At 36.2% G+C, this 20,286-nt stretch overlaps 1 protein-coding gene across 8 annotated transcripts in view; it reads right to left on the minus strand.

The window, feature by feature from the left end:
- LOC139981183 (KICSTOR complex protein SZT2-like) overlaps positions 1-20,286 on the minus strand; it is a 69,394-nt gene that overhangs the window by 14,438 nt on the left and 34,670 nt on the right. The window contains exons 38-52 of one of the 8 annotated variants that reach the window (XM_071993387.1): positions 19,408-19,507; positions 18,407-18,501; positions 18,038-18,096; positions 17,395-17,491; positions 16,813-16,937; positions 15,869-16,127; positions 14,997-15,221; positions 13,473-13,685; positions 12,632-12,705; positions 9,630-9,692; positions 6,127-6,180; positions 3,775-3,831; positions 1,424-1,618; positions 838-988; positions 364-533 (exon numbers count right to left, since the gene is read on the minus strand). In XM_071993387.1, the coding sequence (XP_071849488.1) occupies positions 364-533; positions 838-988; positions 1,424-1,618; positions 3,775-3,831; positions 6,127-6,180; positions 9,630-9,692; positions 12,632-12,705; positions 13,473-13,685; positions 14,997-15,221; positions 15,869-16,127; positions 16,813-16,937; positions 17,395-17,491; positions 18,038-18,096; positions 18,407-18,501; positions 19,408-19,507 (1,937 nt within the window). The remainder of the gene's footprint in view (positions 1-363; positions 534-837; positions 989-1,423; positions 1,619-3,774; positions 3,832-6,126; positions 6,181-9,629; positions 9,693-12,631; positions 12,706-13,472; positions 13,686-14,996; positions 15,222-15,868; positions 16,128-16,812; positions 16,938-17,394; positions 17,492-18,037; positions 18,097-18,406; positions 18,502-19,407; positions 19,508-20,286) is intronic. The other 7 variants (XM_071993408.1, XM_071993396.1, XM_071993403.1 and 4 more) reach the window with 7 other exon arrangements.

The raw sequence follows: 20,286 nt of genomic DNA on the forward strand, positions 1-20,286 counted from the left end.
TACTGAACAGATGCTGAATATCACATTATAAAGAATGATATATACATTGTTTGTTCTTCTTTTTCAACCAAATTTTGGTATTTTGATTTCACCAAGAATGCAAGCTTCAAAATAACTGTAAGTAGATCTGGAATTTTAGGGGCAAACATCTTTTGCTCATAATGACAGACAAACTGATAACCGCAATATAGCAATGCCAATTAAGTGAGCTGTACAACTCCATTAAAGTTTACACTATTACTTCAAGAACATTCTCCACTGGTGTTATGGTTACAAGTAGTAGAGACTTTCAAAAATATCTTCATTTTGCAAGGAGAGAAATAAAGGACCTCCACAAGTTTTTCAAAAGAGTTTCCAAGTTACCTTTGGTGTGGCTGGCTGGTACAATTCATATCCCTTGCTTGTATTTCGGAAGAGCTTGAAGCTGGTGTCAGAACAGACCTGAGGCAGCTTCTTGATCAGTGCAAAAAGTACAAGATCCACGGAAAATCTTGACTGCACGCATTTTGTCATCTTCTGAATGGAGCATATTTCTGAAATGGAATTTACAAGCGATGAACAACTGCTGTCCGTGGGAGGAAAACATTGTAATCAATAAGATAAGCCAAAGATGATGATCAGACTAAATTAGGACTGTAATTTTCATAAAGTTGATGAAATTATCATACTTCCAATCCCCTGTCCCTAGTCCAGTGTCTCTATCCCCTCCCCTATCCCTATCCCCCTGTCCCTTTCCCCTGTCCCTATGCCCCTGTCCCTATGCCCCTGTCCCTATCCCCCCTCCCCGAGTGCTTCAAATTCACCACAGCAGGTGCAGAGGAAAATACAAAAACTTACTTGAATTGATTTCAAATTCTAGCCATTTCTTGGTGACATTGGAGTAGATAGGATGTAGCCTACCAGTCTGGCCATCCTCAGCTTCCTTTAACTGCCTGTTGAGTTCCTCATTATACCGCCTCTCATGTTCTCTAGCTTGCCAACTCGGTTCCTGAGGAAGAGACCGGGCAAAGAATAGCGTACTAATGAACTAGCAAGCCAACAGTGAATCCTTCCCCATATTTCATGGGAAAATATGTAACGTTTTTACACCGAGGACAAGATTTTCAAGTTTTGACTTTTGCCGACTTTGAGTGGTCTAGCATGGTTCTTGCACTCACATGGGGCCTACAAATCATTTCTATCCCTGCTTTACATCTCGAGTAATCTGAATCAAACATCAAAGAAATATCATTTCTAACATGGGTTTTAAAATAACTAGAAGCTTCATTAAAACCAATAGAGAAACAAATCCAAGACTGTGTTTCTGTCAAAGATTTCAAATCTATTTTGACAGAAATAGGATCGAAACTTCATGCCAACTAACTTTTACACAATTCTATTTTTTATTAAAGTTTTCTTTGAGTTGTGCAATGGATTACTTTACCTCCCTCGAGCTGATCCTGGGGCTAGTCTCAGTTGACATGGGTTTGGTTGGTGAGGTTGGTTGTGATGGTAACGGTGAACCGTCCGATGATGGGGCTGTTTCCTTTCTGTCAAAGATCAGTTGTCTCTTTGAGGATTTGCTGGCACTGTCCACGCTGGATATGGAAGAGCTCTTTGGGGTGCTCCCTGTGGAACGCTGATCATGTGATAGCAAATAAAACGAAAGGTTAACACTTGACGACAATTTCGAAAACGTCTGTATCTTAAAGTTTTAATGAATGATTTCAAAATTAACATTGCATCAGGTGTGTGTTCATGTGTACATATATGATAGAGAAATAATGACTTCAATCTTTTGGTTTTAATCGATTGTGGTTGTCATGTTAACATTGAATCATTGTCAATATATTGTCATTATTCTCATTCAGAGAAAAACAATTCAAATTTTCCAAACAGTTTTTTTCTGCTTGAGACCAAGAAGTCACAGGTTAAAAAGGGCCTTTCAAACATTAATTACAGACATTTTATGTACAAGAAATCTAACACCAGAAGAATTTGAACAACTGGCAATGCGCAGCTTTTACCCAGCAGATAAGGTGCGGTGCACAAACACAATGTGGTCTCTGCGTCACCTTACCAGAGTTGGCGGCTAATCTGATATATTCCGTGTTTAAGAACTCTTGGATGAAGAAAGGAGGACGACCAGTTGTTCCACCCAGGGAGAGTGGTCTAAGTTAAGAGGTACCCCCCGCACCCTACCCCTCCCCCCTCCATATTTGTGTGCACAAATTGATTCTGAAGAGTAGCTAATGTTTTGTAAATCCGCCCAGATGCTCCCGTAAGATAAAGGATGACGAAATGTCCAGGAATTTTAGACCCATGGTAACCCTGGATACCACATTGACATGAGCAATAAATTACAGCCTGCTGATATCTCAGTTAATTACCTCCATGTGTATTATTTTTATACCTAATAAATAAAATATGGCAAAAAGGAAGCATGAACTTGCTTTTTTGGATATTTGCTTTGCGATTAAGCCAGAGATATTATACAGATCTGAAATTTGTAACACGCTAGGCACATTTTAAAAGTGTCCTCTCCAAAACGACAAAAAAAAAAGATCTGTCACATTTTCAAAAAAAGCACCAATTCAGTTCAAATCAAAGAGATGGCATAAATTTTAAATGTTGAGATCAATTAATATGAACAAGTTTGAAGTTGCAGATAAAGTAATGACTGTACAAGAAAAATGTATTATCAGTCTATAGAGGAGACAATGGATGGTTGAGGTTTGCCTATTCTAAGCTACAGAGTGGTTCACAAAGTGACCAGATACATACTAATGTCATTTGCCATCATTTGAAGCATTTTGCTAGCCAAAATTTCAAACTTGGAGAAATTAGTTTGTTAACATTCAAATACCACTCTTCATTCATGTTGACTGAATATATATGTATATATCATAGCAAAACATGGGACAAGTGCAGAAAGAATAAAAATATCAACAACAACAACAACAAAAAACTAAAATTGTACCGATATGTTATAATGCAAACATTGTACAGTACATTAAAAACAGCAAGCTACTGGAAAAGGAAACTTGATATAATATGTGATTTAGTCCAGATAGGATAAATCCAGTCTTATTGATACTAGCATTTGACAACTCACAGCTGCCTGTTCCATGCAAGGATAAAATGAGTGGAGAATTTAATATAATGAACATATCTATATATATATGGTTTGTTGAGAAAGGCTTTAGTAACAATTAAATGGGTGAAAAAAGTGAACATGCAAGTGGATTGAATGATACCAAAAATCGTTTGGAAAAAAAATGACATCATCAGCATCATTATTACTATATCAGTTTTCAGTTAAAAATTACGAGCTCTGAACAGAATAAAAAAATCATAAATTCTGCCACAAATCTATCAACAACCCTTTATAATACTTCATTCAAAGTCATCATGTATCATTTTGGTTTTACAAAGAAATGGACACAAATGGAAACATCTCATAATTTCTCTCATTTTTCAATCGGATCTAATGAGCCTCTACAAAATTTTTTAGTCATGCCAGTCGTTAGCCCAAAGTGAAAATATTCACTAAATTTCTGGGGGAAAATTTATCAACTTTCCTCTGCCATTTCCAACCTGTTTCGATTGTTTCTACAATGAATCAAGATGATCTAAAAGTTTCATGCTTTTTTCTTTTCTTAATTTTTAGCGGGAGGGAAAGAGCGATGGGCAACTTTTCTTGAAGAATAGTCAGAAAAATGCCCAACATTCTTTCCCTAGTGATACAGTGCAATACATCCTTACGGTCTGCTTGTTTTTTGAGACCAGACTTACCTTGACGATTTTGACAGGATGCGTTGCCGGGGGCTGCGAAGGCTCGGCAGATCGAGGCTGTACGGCCATTTTGTTTTTTTAATTTGAGAAATGGATGCAGATGAAAGAGGAACAAAAGAAGCAGATATGCAATAATAAGCAAAAAATGAAACAAACTAAAACTAAAATAAATAAGTCTGCTGTTAAAAAATATTTCCAAAATGAAGAAATATGAAGAGCAAATGAGATCGGCAGAAATGAGACCAAGAAAAAAAAAATTGGAACCAGTAAAGTTAGAGGGGGGAAGGTATACTGTAAAGACAGGTGTTTAGAACATATCTGTAAGGTGGTCATGTTCTGTTGCACAATTCCACTACTGGATTCTGCCTATATCTGTTACTTGGTTTGAAGAGCATCTGTGCAGTGACGTGAACAGCGGGTAGGGTGGAAGTTAAGTTGTCAATTTCCGCTGACCAATTGAAGAAGGGGCATGAACCATTATGGAAGGTTGCCCTTGGTCTGGAATGGTCTAATTATTCCCAGACTGAATGTTAAATATCTCCCAACTGAACGATGTACCCGGCCTCAACTATGACCAACCCCTCAACCCCCCCCCTCCCCCACCTCCTTCCCACAGCCCACCATTTGCACACACCCAACTAATTTTGGCTTCTATGTTGGTATGAGAAACAAGTTCTCACATCTGTTCCAACCTAACCTGGCATTAGCTACCTGGTTGCCTACCGAGAGGTATTCAAAACTAGAGGGCGCTCATTCTGCACATAGTATGTTGTTACAGAATCATGTATGAGTATACCTACTGGCTTATGAATATCCGACAGATGGAAGCTTAAATGAGTACAGAACATAACACAACTACCAATGGTATAAACTGCTAATTATTTTAAACGATTGTGATATGTACGAAGAACATTGAGTCTGGGGTGGGGATACAATCGGTCCCCATTACCAATTTGTCAGACATAAGAAATGCAAAATATAGCTTTAATCTGGTTAATCCTGCGATATTAGGAAGATGCCTCTAATAAAGGAAAGATCTAGCTACTAAAAAAATGGAAAAGTAAAGAGAACATTGATTGGTTGAAAAATGGAAGAGAATAGAATCCAGTGTACACCAAAGCTCACTGATTTTTACTTAACGTCATCTTACAAATGGATCAAATTCGATGGTGTTAAATAAGGTGGAGGAGTGACCGAAGGGAGAGGAAAGGGGAAAATGGGGCAGGGGAGGGAGAGAGGGGATGCTAAGCGAGTAGTGAGTAAGTGAGTAGGTTGGATCATGAACCAAGAGGGTATTAAATGAGAGAGCTGCTGAAGTCGAGAAGTCACGGAATCAGAGTAACCCATTTCTGGACTCTTTTGAGAAAAAATGAAATGTTTGAATGAATATTAATGCACTCGGAAGATGAGGAAGGAAGAAGGAAGAAGCTGCTGATCCTTTTTTTTTTACATATTGGATAAAGTTTTAATGTTGGTTTCAATTAAGCAAAACAGTCAAGTTTTGTCTTTTTTTTTAAATAAAAGTGAAACATTTACAAAACTTGCCATCTGGAATGAAAAGTAACAATGTCTATTTACAAGTGTTATAGTTTTTTTTTCATTTTTGGAGGGGTTTCCATGCTTACATCCAAATAACATTTCGATGAAAGAAATCTTGCAATGCGTTAAGGTCAACAGGTCCCAAAGCCACCAAAAGCATTTTTGTCAAATAGACAAGAAATTTTATAAAGAGACCCAAAGAAAGATGGTGACCACAAACAGTTACAGTAACCTTCCCATGTGAACTCAAGAAGTTTATTTGTCTACTTACAAGTATTCTCGTTTGTTAATTTCTTTTGTTTTTGGTTTTCATGCTTACATCCAAATAACATTTCAATGAATAATTTTCTTGCACTGCATTAAGGTCAATATAGAGGTCCCAAAGCCACCAAAAGCATTTTTGTCAAATGGACAAGAAATTTAATGAAGAGACCCAAAGAAAGATGGTGACCACAAACAGTTAAACCTTCCAATGTGAACTCCAGGAGAGAAACATGAAGTCTTTTGGGATCTTGTATCTTCTCGATTCTTAAACAGAGATAATTTTTAATATACCTCCATCACAGTATCCAATTTCCCAATCTGCACATCAGTAATATATATAGCACATCACTTTACACCTCAGCATTCCCACACCTTTGAATAACCTTCCAGCAGAAAAAGATAGTATCACGATGTGAATGGATTTTTGGAGCGTCTGGTCGATTAAACTGTTTAACGTTCATTTCCCTGTACTTCATGAATATTCATAAGGGTTCACATTAAAGTTAGAAGAAGACATGAGTAGTACATTATTATGATGGAGTACATTACCATGTCTGGAGGCGTGATTGGTGTATATGATGTCAGAGAAGATGACTCAGAGGTCTGGGTAGTCAGAGCAGATACAACATACATATGCAACTATGTGTTATACATATGCAAATATGTGTTATACATATCAATGCAGCATGCATATTCATATCTCATGGAGATACAAATTGTAACCTTGACAATATATACAAAATGTATGCAGATCACATACACCCAGTCCAATAGATTTGTTGGTGAGGAGGGGGGGGGGAGGGGTCATTAAAACCAAGCGGGCTCAACATAAATGCAACCAAAACGTGAAATAATGAATAAAATAACATCAAACTGAAATTTAAACTGGAAAGTAAATAATAATCCCTTAAAATGAATAGCCCACTTTCAAGAATACATCATGATAGTGAACAGGATTATTATATAAATATCTCAATAAATATGGAGCTAAATGTTATAGTATATAAATATGACACATAGGATATGAATATTCATAATTTAATGTTAATCAGTAAAGATGACTAAACTACATTTTGATTAGTATGAAGCCACAATTAAAAAGATGTAAATGTTTAGTTATAGTCTAATAACAAACTGAACAAATGATTCTTACAGCATATACGTTTGCCATTGGAATAGGAGAGACCTGTGTCTGGTCTCTGTTTAACAATATTTATATTTATGAATATTTATTCAATAGTTATGAATATTCATAATTCATATTTGGTTGAAAGGATTTCCTTCATGGCTGAAGTTGATTACATAGCAAAATTGCTGAGTCATTTTATGTGAACCTTAAAGAAAAAAAAAACCACATCGTCCTGTCAGCACTTGGCACCGCAAAGATATGAATTTTTTTCAAATTTTCTGATATTTTGTAATATATGCATCTGGCAAAAGCAGAATGCATGATGGGTACTTAATCAGCAGAAAATTGTCCTGTTTTTCTTTACAACTTGTCAATCATTTATGCACCACAGAGGAAAAGAATATTTCTACAAAAAAGGTACATTTTGATGAAATTCTAAGTGCAGAGAACTTTGACAGCAAAAAATATCAGGTTTCAAGGATAATAAATCAACAAGAATAGAACGGCCCAAGTGAAGCATTTGAAGAGCATTTGCCCAGATGACATCACAGACCTGCCCCCCCCCCACCTCTGTGATCCAACTTCCTGGAGTAGTTGAGGTTTAGCCAGTCAAAATAGGTTCCATTCATTGAACCATAGCTAATGTTTTTTTTATGGGCAAGATAATGAGAAGGGGTTTTAGCTTGCATTGTGGAATATTTTTCTCTTCAATATAAATTTGAAAATCCTCTCATAATGCAACCCTGAAAAGAAATGCTGTAATTAGTAAATAAAGCATAAATAAAGGTTGAAGCTACAAGGCTAAGTCAATCAACCAAATGTTTCAAACAGAACATAGACTCAGTTGACAAAAGAATTGTAGAGGGATTTAAGTTGTTAGTAATTCTGTAAAATAAAAGTGAAGTAAATGTTGATGGAAATTTATTTTGCAAAACTAAATGTCCTCCACTGAGGTTCTCTGCAATGTTGTCTTTCATCAACCGTTTGTGTACAGTGTTCATGAACCCCTCAAAACAGACAAAAGCAACAAAATATAGATAAAAATATACAGATAAAATGAAAAAGAAAAATATCATACAAAACAGCATACAGCTAAAAAGCAGAATTTTTCTCAAAATGTCAGTGAGGAGATTAAAACAAAAAAACGGACAGTGAAATACTCGTGATGATTTGCTGATGTGTTTTTTTCTACTGTGGAGCTTATTCCCAATCTGCCTCCCTCTTTAACCCCTTCCCTTCCACCTCCATCCCCCCCTCATCCCAGCAAGGGACATCCAGGGCCAGGAGAAAATTACATCACCTTGCCCCCCCGCCTTTAGAAGTTTTCATGTTTCATAGCATATTTACGAACGATACATTGTTTATCCCATACGTTGCTAACGACACCAATAGCAATATGTGCACACCTGACGTCACTGTGCTGTTGTGTATGCAGGTATTACAGTTTGTATAGCTATCAGTATCAGTATGATTTCAGCTGTTGTTATTAATGTTATAAACTGTTGTGTGCACAGCTAAAAAAGATTACTGATGTTATTAACAGGAACATGATTAAAGCATTTGTTTCTGGTTTTAGCTGTTATTGTAACAGTTGCTAACAATAGCATTGTTGCTATAATATACAGTCTGTTGTTACTGTTACTAATTGAGGCATGCACAGCTGCATATAGTTAATTACTAATGTTACCAACAAGAACATGGCTACATCATTTGATTTTGGAACTACTTTTGTGTGTTCAGCTATTATAGTTTGTGTTGCTATCAACATGAATATGATTTATAGCTGTTACGAAGTGATACAAACACAAGTATCATAGTTTTACTGTTGTTTAATATCAACAAGAACCTGACTACATCATTTGTTTCAGCTATTACAGGTATTGTGTGAACACAACTATTGCAGTAACTGCTATCAATGTTAACACAATTAATGCTATTGTTCCTGTTTACTTAAACTGTGCGGTCCGTACAGATATTAGTTGCGGCAGTCGATACTAATATGATTAAAGCTGTCACTGAATGTTACATACATAGCTAATAAGTTTGTCTTGCTATTGGTACCGTTTAGATTACATTGCTTGTTTCTGGTACTATAAACTGTAAAATATGTTGTGTAATATGGGAGCAAAAGGTTCTTTTTGGGACTCAAATCAGGAAAATAAAGCAAAGAGGTCGTACACACAGCAAAATTTCATTGCAAAATCAGTTTTGTTTCTAGCCAAGATTGGTAATCAGGATGTCACATGGTGAATGAATGAGAAACTGGTTCAAAGTTCTGGATATGATTTAAATCCTAAATTTTAAAGGGTTGACAAGAACAATGCCAAACGGATCTTATGATGCGTACTCAAAATATGTAATATCAATTTATCAGTTTCAGAGCTGAATTTGTCATGTAAGTTGGCTCTGAATTGGCACAAGAATGTTACCAATAAAGATACCAAGCGTGGTAAAAAAAAAATACAAAAATAAAGAAAAGGAAGGTGGGTCTGGGGCACTCCGGGAGCATTAAAAAATATGCTAAAACTGAGTAATTTTCATCAAACTGCGATGCAATCAGTTTCATTACATTTACAGAGATCAAACCACGAAAGTTCATTCCGGTCAATGGGAGTGGTCATCAACACTTAAGCTTGTTGAATAACGTTGCACGCATACTGAAAGAATTGATCAAAATGCAAGCATTTCAAAAGATTGAAAACAATTAAGTGGAATAAACAAAAGAAAAATAAATGAAGAAAGCAAGATAAATAAATGAATAATTCTGTGGCATTCAGCAAGCGGTTTAGTGTCGTTAAAATGATGTTTTCGTTCGGCATAAAACTTGCGACCAAGAAAAAAAAAAACTCCTTGCCGTTGTAAATGGGTGAGCATGCAGAAATGAGCGTGATTCTGGGCGGTAAATTGATATTAGAACCGATACCTTTAGATGAAATGTTTTCCATAGCGCCCTCATATCAGTTTCACCCACAGAGAAAGATCTCTTCTGCAGAAGAAAGACGACAGTGACTTTTGAGCGACTAAATGAGAGAGATAGGTCACCATCCTAATCCAGAAACATCTGGATTATCCCAAGATTGCCTCCTGTTCAAGCTAAATGTTTCTAGATAATTGCTGTTTTTAAATAAGGGAGGTCAAACTTTAAAACTTTCTTTAATTTCATAGGAATAAAATATGGATAATTCAGCAATTTTACTTGACATTTTGAAAATATCAAATTCTTTATCAGACTAAATTATCGTAGTTTTCTTCAGTTGTTCAAATCATTTAAAGTACTTTCCCACGGTCCTTATTTGAATTTTACCATCCATAAATATTAATTGTGCATTTTCCCAAGATTATCCCAAGATTGCCTCCTGTTCAAGCTAAATGTTTCTAGATAATTGCTGTTTTTAACTAAGGCAGGTCAAACTTTAAAAAATTTCTATCCTTTTATAAGAATCACTCACTTTTAGAAAATTTGGCACTTTTACTCCACATTTAGAAAATATCAAATTCTTTAACAGACCAAATTATCGTAGTTTTCTTCAGCTGTTCAAATCAATTAAAATACTTTTCCATGGTCCTTATTTGAATTTGAATATTCATGAATATTAATTTTGCATCAAACTTGGCTAATGAAGCTGTTTTCTGAATAAGTCAAGAGCGCTTAATTTCCCCAATACTGAATACGTTTTACAGTATATAAATGATTTCTAGATCTGACAATCTCTTCTAGCGGATGATATCGAAACTGACCAGGTTGTCGGTGTCTAATAAAGAAGACTATAAACCCCTCAAAACAAAGAAAAAGAGAGGTTTTGAACTCTTTAAGAATTATGCACCAATTTTCTATACAGTATTAAGGCATTAAATGTTTGATAATGAATTTTTTTCCCCTTTTAAGTGAAATATCTGGAGTTTTGATATTCGAATTTTGATATTTGATATTTGAAAAAGCAGGAGTTTTGATATTTGCTGAATCAAATTCATGATTTTTTTTTTTTCAACTGACTGTGATAAGCAGGTGCCTCGTTTGCTGCAAATAATAACCAGCTGAGTGTGGTAATTCTAATACTAACGTTTTTTTTTTAAAACTTTGATGGGAATAATTATGCAGAGAGTGGTATGATATTACAATGGCAATGTGCCCTTTGGAATGGCTTGGTACGACCTCATCTAAATCATTACTTAAATTAATATTAAACTTGTGGATTAAAACCTAACTTCTCTGTAAGTACGTTAGAAACAATAAATTGCAAGTTCACTCAATGAAGAAGACAGAGTTAGTCTTTCGGGGAGAGAAATAACAGAATTAATTTGTATTTGTTATAAGGTATTATAGGTGCAAACCGATCTTAAAGTTTCTCCTCCCCCCCTCCCCCACCTCTGGCTACCTGTCCCCTTCCCCGCTCATGTCTTAGCTACTCTGAGGAAAGCCCCCCGTTCATGCTAGCATATCTATCTTCTCAACCAATTTAAGCTAGTTCAAGCAATGAATTTGATTTTTAAGCTTTTTGCTTGCTCCAAGAATCTTTTAGAAAGCTGAGACAGAAGACATGAGGTCCAAACTCAAATGAAAGCATGACTACCTCACAACTAAATTTCACTTCTTCATTCTTTGTGGTCTTTATGAAAAAGAGGAAAGAATGATTACAAAGCAATAAAAAAAAAAACCCATTAGAAAAAAAAGAAAGCAAAAAAATGCTGGTTTGCTCATTTTGTGCACTACCACCATCTCACAGTAGCAGCAGATCCAGTGAAACGCCTCACGCTTTTGGTTAAACATGTTTAAAATAATTGCATGTAACACCGTGTGTGGTACTTGCATGTAACACTGTATACAATAATTGCATGTAACACCATGTGTAGTACTTGCATGTAACACAGTATACAATAGTTGCATGTAACAGTGTATGTAGTACTTGCATGTACTAACACTGTATATGCACGAATCACTCTTTATAAAATGGAGGGACAAAGAACAGAATGAAAAAAGTAGGGAATACTGTGGATTGTTATCAAGGTGATATTAGCTTCTGCAGGTATCCAAGTAGAATGAAACATTGAATTAAAAAGTGCATGCCACATCCATTAGAAGCTCTAGAGTACAGAAAAGAATGTATATATATAGCAAAGAAGATATTAAACATCAAAATACCTTTAGGAGGAAAGAGAGACAAACAAAAAACAAAAAAACAACAAGGAGGATACACGACAACTAGAAGGGATAAGGCTCTACTTGCCATTACTGATTTAAAGCTAAGTAAACCTAAACAAAGGCAAGATATATCTTTCTATTTTTATGCACTTTTTTTGTGGTTGTCTTTATGTGTACTTGTAGGTGAGGAGGTTGTGGGTGTCAGAGGGGGTTTGTGGGTGTCAGAGGGGGTTTGTGGGTGTCAGAGGGGGGGGGGGTTGGGGGACCCTACCATCCTGTATATGGGTATGCTGAGATCAGAATAAAACGTTGCTGCATATTCATCAGAATGGAAGGAGAGTAAGTTTGGACGTATTTTAAACGTCCTGCATCACAGCCATTTGAACATTGCTAGTTATGAGTTGAAATCCAGGACTTTTAGAATACAGTAAACAATATTATAAAGCATGGGCTTTTTCAGTGGTCGAAAAGAAGTCCAGTTATTGCATAGCCTATAAACTCATAGTTAGAGGCGCAGCACAGAACTTCTTATGCTTTTGTCAAATTAACAGAACATTAATCAAGCTTGATGCTTTCAAGATCTATCTTAATTTTCTCCTAATTTTTCTCTGTATCTTTCATAATTAGGAAAAATTCAAATTCAACAAATTAAAGTTGAGCGTGTGTTTGTTATCTTGAGGCAATATAAATACAAATATCTCATCACATCCAGGACCTACAAACCCAGAATAAGGGGGGCAACCGAGAAGATAAATTTAAAAGGATAGACTACACCATATACTAACCTTCATAGGAACTGTCTGTGGTACCACAGGGCTGGATGACGGACCCATCTTACGGAATAACTCTGCTCTGAGGGCTGTGAACCAAATAGGAAATACTTATTGAGGTATAAAGGCTTACCTAAACAGTAAATTTTCTGTGGGTTTTTTTCAGTCCTTAAACCACTTTAAGGATACCTCTGTCATACAAGCGGGTATTGAATGAAAAATGAGCATATCGTATATCATACTGAATACTGTGTTTGTCAAAGCAGTATTTGTTGGGTTAAACAAAATTGAATAATTTCATATGACTAGAAGAGTAGAAGCTCTCATTCCTGCAACAGAATCAATTAATTTGCACTTTCTTTGTCTGTTACACTATAATTCCACTTTCTTTGTCCTTTGCACTGTAATTCCACTATCCTTCCACTTTCTTTGTAATTTGCACTGTAATTCCACTATCCTTGCCCTTTTTGTCCTTTGCACTGTAATTCCACTATAATTGCACTTTCTTGTCCTTTGCACTATATTTCCACCACCTTGCATTTTCTTTGTCCTTGGCACTATAGTTCCACTATCCTTGCACTTAAATTTCTTTGTCCTTTGCACTATAATTCCACTATCCTTGCACTTTCTATGTAATTTGCACTATAAATCCACTATCCTTGCACTTTCTTTGTCCTTTACACTATAATTCCACTATCCTTGCACTTTCTTTGTCCTTTGCACTATATTTCCACCACCTTGCATGTTCTTTGTCCTTTGCACTATAATTCCACTATCCTTGCAATATCATCATCATCATATATTATCATACAATCTCAACTTTTTGTTGGAGGGGAGGGAGGTGTGGGCGACTTACCCACAGTTGGAGAGTAGAGACTGCCAACACTATCACCGGTCAGTTTAGCAGTGACCTCTGAGGGGAGGCTGGCCAGGGGGGCAGTCAGTATCCTGTACTCCATGATGACATCACACAATGCATGATGTACGGCTCCCTCCAGTTTGGTGATCAGGTTAGCTATGTCGGCATTTCCTCTTTCCCAGATGTTAAACTGGATCAGAAAAGTCGGACCTGCGACAAAATTTAGGAAAATATTTCATATGTTACACGGTGCATCTTTTGAAAATTAAGAGACCTGCTGAGGAATATAAAAGCTACCTCAACTTAACACAGTTCCTGGTTCATTTATAGCTGATATTATGCAACAAAACTCTACTTCCTACTTCACTAAATGAAATAAAAATTCACTAAATGAAAACAGTGTTTCTTTCTGAATGACTGCTGCTGTTAGTAGTAGTACAGTTCTCCTCATCCAAAATTAGTTAACAAGTTACTAGTTCAAGCAAACCAGCTACTTCAATACATTTTCAATATAAGGAAAGAAAGGACTTAGTCTACCATCTGATCCACTGAGGGGAAAGGTTGGGGTGGGAGAGGAAGGGGAGGAAGGAGGTCTTTATTGCTGCTCTTGTTAGTTTGGATTTTACAAGTATCTCTAGTTTGCTCTTATTGTTTACAGCTTTTCGGTTATAGTTTTTATTGTCTTATCTATTTAATTTCATTGTTATTGGCTTTTATTAAATTATAAGTTTCTTTTATTTGTAAAGCACTAAGAGCATACTTTTAGAATAAGTGCACTCCCCCCGCCTTCCCCCCCCCCCCTCAAACCTCCATTACCGAAGCAACTGTTTGTAAGGTTTGTCATCAAAAATCTCATGAATAGAAGAAACTTCAGTAATAGTACTTCTGCCAGTACCTGTATAAGAACTGCATACATACATCAAAGTTTATTTTTGAAAAAATCAACATCTATCCATTTTATATATACAATCAAAATTCAGACAAGACTGCAAGACCTCTCTTTCAAATACTTTCATAATGTTGTAACCTTTCACGACGCATCAAGCCTCTCGAATCCTCTTATTGTGTAACATTCCAAAAGAAAAATCCAGAAAACATCACCAATGAAATAAAAAAGCCAATGACGTTTTAAATCCCTCCAAAGAAACATTTTTCTCCACACTTCTGTCTTTATCCTGCTCTAGTTTACTCCCCACCCTCTTCCCTTAATCCTCTCTTTGTCCCTCCACTGTTTATCTCCTACCTCTCCTCTTCCCCTGTTGGTTTCTTTCTTCTCTCCATCCCTTGTCTACTAATCCCCTTTCATCCATCTCTTTGTGTTCACCATGCTCATTAACCTGTCTGTATTCTGTGCATGTATTTGTCCCTTCTGTTACTGAAACTTGTCATTCAGCCTCTGGACAAAATCCTGCTGGGATCTAATCGTCAGGCCCTCTTACTTATACACACGTTTATCATGGAATAGGTTGTCACTGATGACTCTGCCATATATCAACATCGGAAATGACGGGAGTCCCCTACCTGGTCCTTTAGCCCCAATCCTACTGGGCTGGTATTCCTTAGTGCTGGTCAGTTGTTGGAAGTCCACATGCGTCCATTGTCCCTCTAGTGCCTGGTCTCCTACCTCTTGAAAGGTGTCGGATGGCAGTATCTCGTGGTACCCTTCCGGAGAGGGGCGGGTGCAGGACTGCCAATTGATCTGACGGCTCTTACCGTCCACCACGCTGGCTATGATGCAAGCGATGCCTGAAGGGAATCAAAGTCAGAGTTATGTGTGTCACAAAGAGATGAGATTGTGATTGTACTCAACTACCCTGAAAAACAAGTATCGAAGACGTATAGACCTATAGTATTGAAGATGTAAAGAAGTATATGAACAAGAAATCATAAGAAATCATGAGAAATCATAAAAAAATCATAAGAAATCAGTGGGGTTCTCTGAATCTCCATTATGAAGATCATCCATAGGAGATATCCGACCACACATCCATTATTATGAAGTGCTGCACTTGAATACATTATCAAAATACAAAATAATAGTTTTTTTTTTATAACATTTATTTCCGTGTTCGCAGATTGACAGCACAAAATGGCACAAACATGCTTAAGAGTAGCTACTGAACCACTGTAATGTACTTAAATGTGTGTGCACACGTATGCATAATACAATCATCAAATTAAGATCAAACTGCCGATCAAAAAAACTTCACAGCAATTTTTTTAAATAAAACGTGATATTAGGAATGTGTTTTGCAACTACAGATGGAAAGACGAATCGCATCAATATTTGAAGGCAAGAAAGTCTCTTCCACCTGAGAATCTATCACTAAAAGCAAAAAAAATTTTTCCTTTGCCTCTTATAAATGATACTTTCTCATCTTTAATCTACTGACCTGTCCCTCCAGCTCGGTGAGGTCTGTTGTAGAGGAAGATGTCCTTGTCCAAGAGGAAGGAGCTTCCCTTAACTTGATCCTTGAGGGTGTAATCTTGAAAGTGGCTCTGAGGTTTGCTGTCCACATACTTTGGTATGTAGAGAATCTCCAGTAGGTTCTGCTGAAGGTAGAATCCAATGGCGTAGATGTACTGCACAGACCAGAGTGGTATGGTAAACTGGACTGTCCTGGAAGGTGCTTTGTCGGGCGGTTGAATGAACTGGAAAAAAACGAAAAGAAAAAACCCCTGATAAATGAGCATGACATTTGATGTAAGGTAGTCTCTCACTTCAGAAAAAAAGAAGAAGAAGAAGATGTAATTCTGATTAGATCTACCTTAGCTTATACAATTTCACATCAGTTATGAAGGAGAAGATATATTGATCCTTCCTTATGTAGATTGGGTAGTGAGTGGAGGACCTATAAATGCTGGTCAACATCTGAAAGAGTTTGGTCAACCAGATCCACTGGTGAAAATAAAACAGCATAAAGTATGAATGCTACTAGAATATCACTTGGTAGGAGTATGAACACAAAACTAATTATCTTTCAACATTATCTATACCAAAATTCCCATATTCCTAGCATAAACCCCCTCAAATCACATATGTATAATGTACTTCCTAGCATAAAACCCCCAAATCACATATGTATAATAATGTACTTCCTAGCATAAAACCTCTCAAATCACATATCTTTTAGTATTAACCACATTTGGATCATTATTCTCAAAGAAAAAATTGAGAACCATAAATAGGAAATATACTTCCATTGCTCTACAAACTAAATCTGTTGTCTGATTAACCACAATGACCGTGTAAAACCGGTGAAGAGGGTTTTTTACTAAAAGCAACAATAATCACTGTAATTTATTCATATTTTTCAAAGATTGTTACGAACGGCACCTGTACATCTCCAGGGGTCAAACGGCTCATTGCATTTTTATCCAGCATGTCTTTGATAACGTCCAGTGTGACTTGATCCAGCCGTTTCTGAAGGAGAGAGATCAAGTCTCGATGGATCTCCAATCCTGAAAGCAAAATACAATAGGCTATTATCATTTTTGAAACAAAAGGAAACTACAAATCAAAACGGCCTCTTTGAATTCCAACTTGACATGCAAAACATGTGGAATAGCAAGTACATAACGAGACACCCCTGTCTACTTTTCAAGTTGAAAAAATCTCACTAAATTTTGTCAGAAGCAAATATCCTAATTTGATTAAACTAAATTGACGAGTCGGATCAAATAATGAAATAATTCAAGTCGCTATTAACACAAACTGCTTGTTTTTTGTACTATGTGACCTGACCAGTAATAAACTACAACAAACAGATGCATAAACAGCATCAGTGTTTTCATCCTTTGGTAAGCACATAAAAAAATCTCCTTTCTAGAGCAAGTTTCTCATTCAATCAAGCAAGGCAGTTATCACAAATGACAGAAAACAAAAGTCTGAAAAGGCCTCCACAGATATGAGACTCACCTGGTGTGGTCAAACCATAAACGGTCACTAGAATGGATCTGTTCAGATTAGCGGCCATCTTCAGAGACTCAGATAAAGAGTCTCTCCCCGAATCGGCCTACAAGACGAGGAAAAGGGTGACGCAAAATATTTTACAGGGCGAAATGTGGGCTAAGAAAAAAAGAAGTTTGTAAATCATACAGACATTTTAAACACTTTTATCTACACCGTAAACTAATTTACAGTCTCAGGAAATTAACCTCTAAACATCAGAGGTTCATAAATCGAAGTGATCAAGACAGAATGTTATATAAAGACTTCAACCTTGGGTGTTCCGTTGATTATCAAGCTTCAATTTTTGTTCATTATGAAAGGATTTTTTTGAAAAAGCAATCCTTGTTCTGTAATCTTTCGAGTGAATCTGTATCATTTGAGAATATGAGGGAAAGACCAAACCCATTAACTGCCACAATCTTAAGCAGTTTCTTTTGCTTATATATATATATGATCACATAAATTGATCCATTTCTATGTATGGAAAAAATGGGAGGATTTTCACCGTAAATGAGTATTTGTGAACATTTTAAATAATGTTAGCGAAGAAGTATAGATGAGCTTTGACATTGAACTCTGGGCCATAAGACTATACACGTGAGCTACTCACCATATTTGAAACAGAGTCCTCATCGGTGACCAAATTTTGAAAGGACGGAACTCTTGACACTGTAATCGGAAAGTAACAAATAAATTAAAGTAAACCATTCGAAGCTGAAATAGAGTGACCTCCATTCCCCCCAAAAAACATATATATATTTTTGTTGTTGAAATACTTAAAAATAAATAAATTTAAAAAAATTCAATTCAAAACTACTAAAAAATACATTATGTACCTTTCAGACTTTATTGTAATATTTCATCACCACTGCTATAAACTAAATCATTTATTGATTTATTTTATATCAAGTTCACTGATTTAAACCTGTTGTTTACTTTCTCAAACGAGTCCCCTATGAATGAATCTTTCTACACATACCTTGTGATGAACCTGGCTCGGACACTGGGAAACTATCTGATGTGAGGCTGGTCCTTGACGAAGTTGGCTGGCTCATTCCCGATTGCTCTGATAGTCTGAATTATAACAAGAAAAAAGTAACGTAATATTACCATGGAAACCAGCATTAAGTATACTTCATAGGCAGACAATCATTACTTTTTAAGAATGGAGAAGTGAATGTTTCGAGTACCCAGCACTCTTGACATTATCCACTCCTTTATGAAGTGTGGATATATTCCAAGGCTACATCACTCATGTCAATGAGGAGACAAGCCTGGTAAAACATGACGTATTAAGCATGGAGGGTCGTGTGAGGTGCTCTCAACTATTATAAAACTTCTTGCATGTGTATTCTATTAATGACAGATGTCATGATAATATAGCTGCCACAGTCCTGGTACACCGATTGAACCCTAAACTTTAATTATCAGTACTGCACGTATCAATGTTTTATATTGCACTATTCATTTACAAAGTTGCTATTTTCTGTCAAACAATCAAACTGCAGCTGGAACAAATGTTGCATTATTTCACATATATCAGGACTGTACATAATGTACAATGACACAAGGAGCAATATAGAGGATTCATTGTTCCTTAGCTTCATAAGTTAACTTGCCGTACATACATGCAACAAGCTTGATATACAAGACTGCCATGCTCAGTCTGACGTCCCTGACTATGGAGTTCGAATAAAAGCCAGAGTCCATGGAGATCGAACCTTTTCTGAAGCAGTATAAACATAAATCTCATCCTTCATTATCATCCATCCTAAGCAATTTATCTAAATGTTTTTCTTGTAAATGCCCGTTCAATTGGTGCTCTGTTTTCGACGAAACTCTTATCACTTTGAACTGACGAGGGTTGAATACACATCACATGACCCTCCACGGTTGGTAAGTTTTCTCACTGTGCAGTGAGACTTCCATCATTCATATATATATATGTTGAAGCTAGAACCATGTAGAGGATGTACCTACCTAATATAAAACACTTCTTCTGAGTCATCCTTGACAACGTAAAGATCGGACCTATTGCTGATGGCGAAAGCATCCATGGCTGCCTTCACAGCTTGCATACCTGGAAGAAATGTCAAAGGACAAGTTTGGTAGTCTGTACCGACATTTGAAATGTTTCAGCAATACGTTAATAAAAACTGGTTTATGTAGTAAATAACTATCAGGCTTTTAACATATTTTTTAACCTCAGCATATTTACAGCACTCATTTGATTCTGTTTTCTTTTTCTGTATAGAAATAGCATAGGAATAGACAATACATTACAATAGACATCCACAGATCCGAGTACAATTACATATACAACAAAGCATGTGTATATTCTCATTCCATTATTTAGGTACACAGTCATGTATATATATATATATTACAAAAAAAAATAACATATCACTTGCATTGAAAGCATTTAATGTAGTAAAACATTTTGGGAAAATTGTACCAATGATTCGACATGCTATTTTTACTCAGAGAGTAAAAGCTCAAAATTATTTGTGTTGGAAGGATAGCAGTATTCTGATATTTTTAAGGCTTTTCTACCCTTTCACCGACTTACTAATTAACTTACTAATTAACCCACATTGTTACAACCTCCTGCAGAGTTCATCTCGTCAGTCCTTTCACCTCCTAAGCTGTTTATCTCATAGCTGTTCAGTCTATTATTTTACTCTATTCATTTGTTCATTGGTCCAATTTTTAGTTATTTTTCCATCTTTCCAGTCCCTTCTGTTTTCGTTTGAAGAATGATCTTGCTAGGATCGAAACGTCAGGCCATCCATATCACTTATACGCTGTTTAAAGCTACTCAAAAACAGTAACTGTTTCTTATGGCCATGTGGTTCTGAA

This window comes from Apostichopus japonicus, chromosome 2, assembly GCF_037975245.1.
Source record: "Apostichopus japonicus isolate 1M-3 chromosome 2, ASM3797524v1, whole genome shotgun sequence".
NCBI lineage: Eukaryota > Metazoa > Echinodermata > Holothuroidea > Aspidochirotida > Stichopodidae > Apostichopus > Apostichopus japonicus.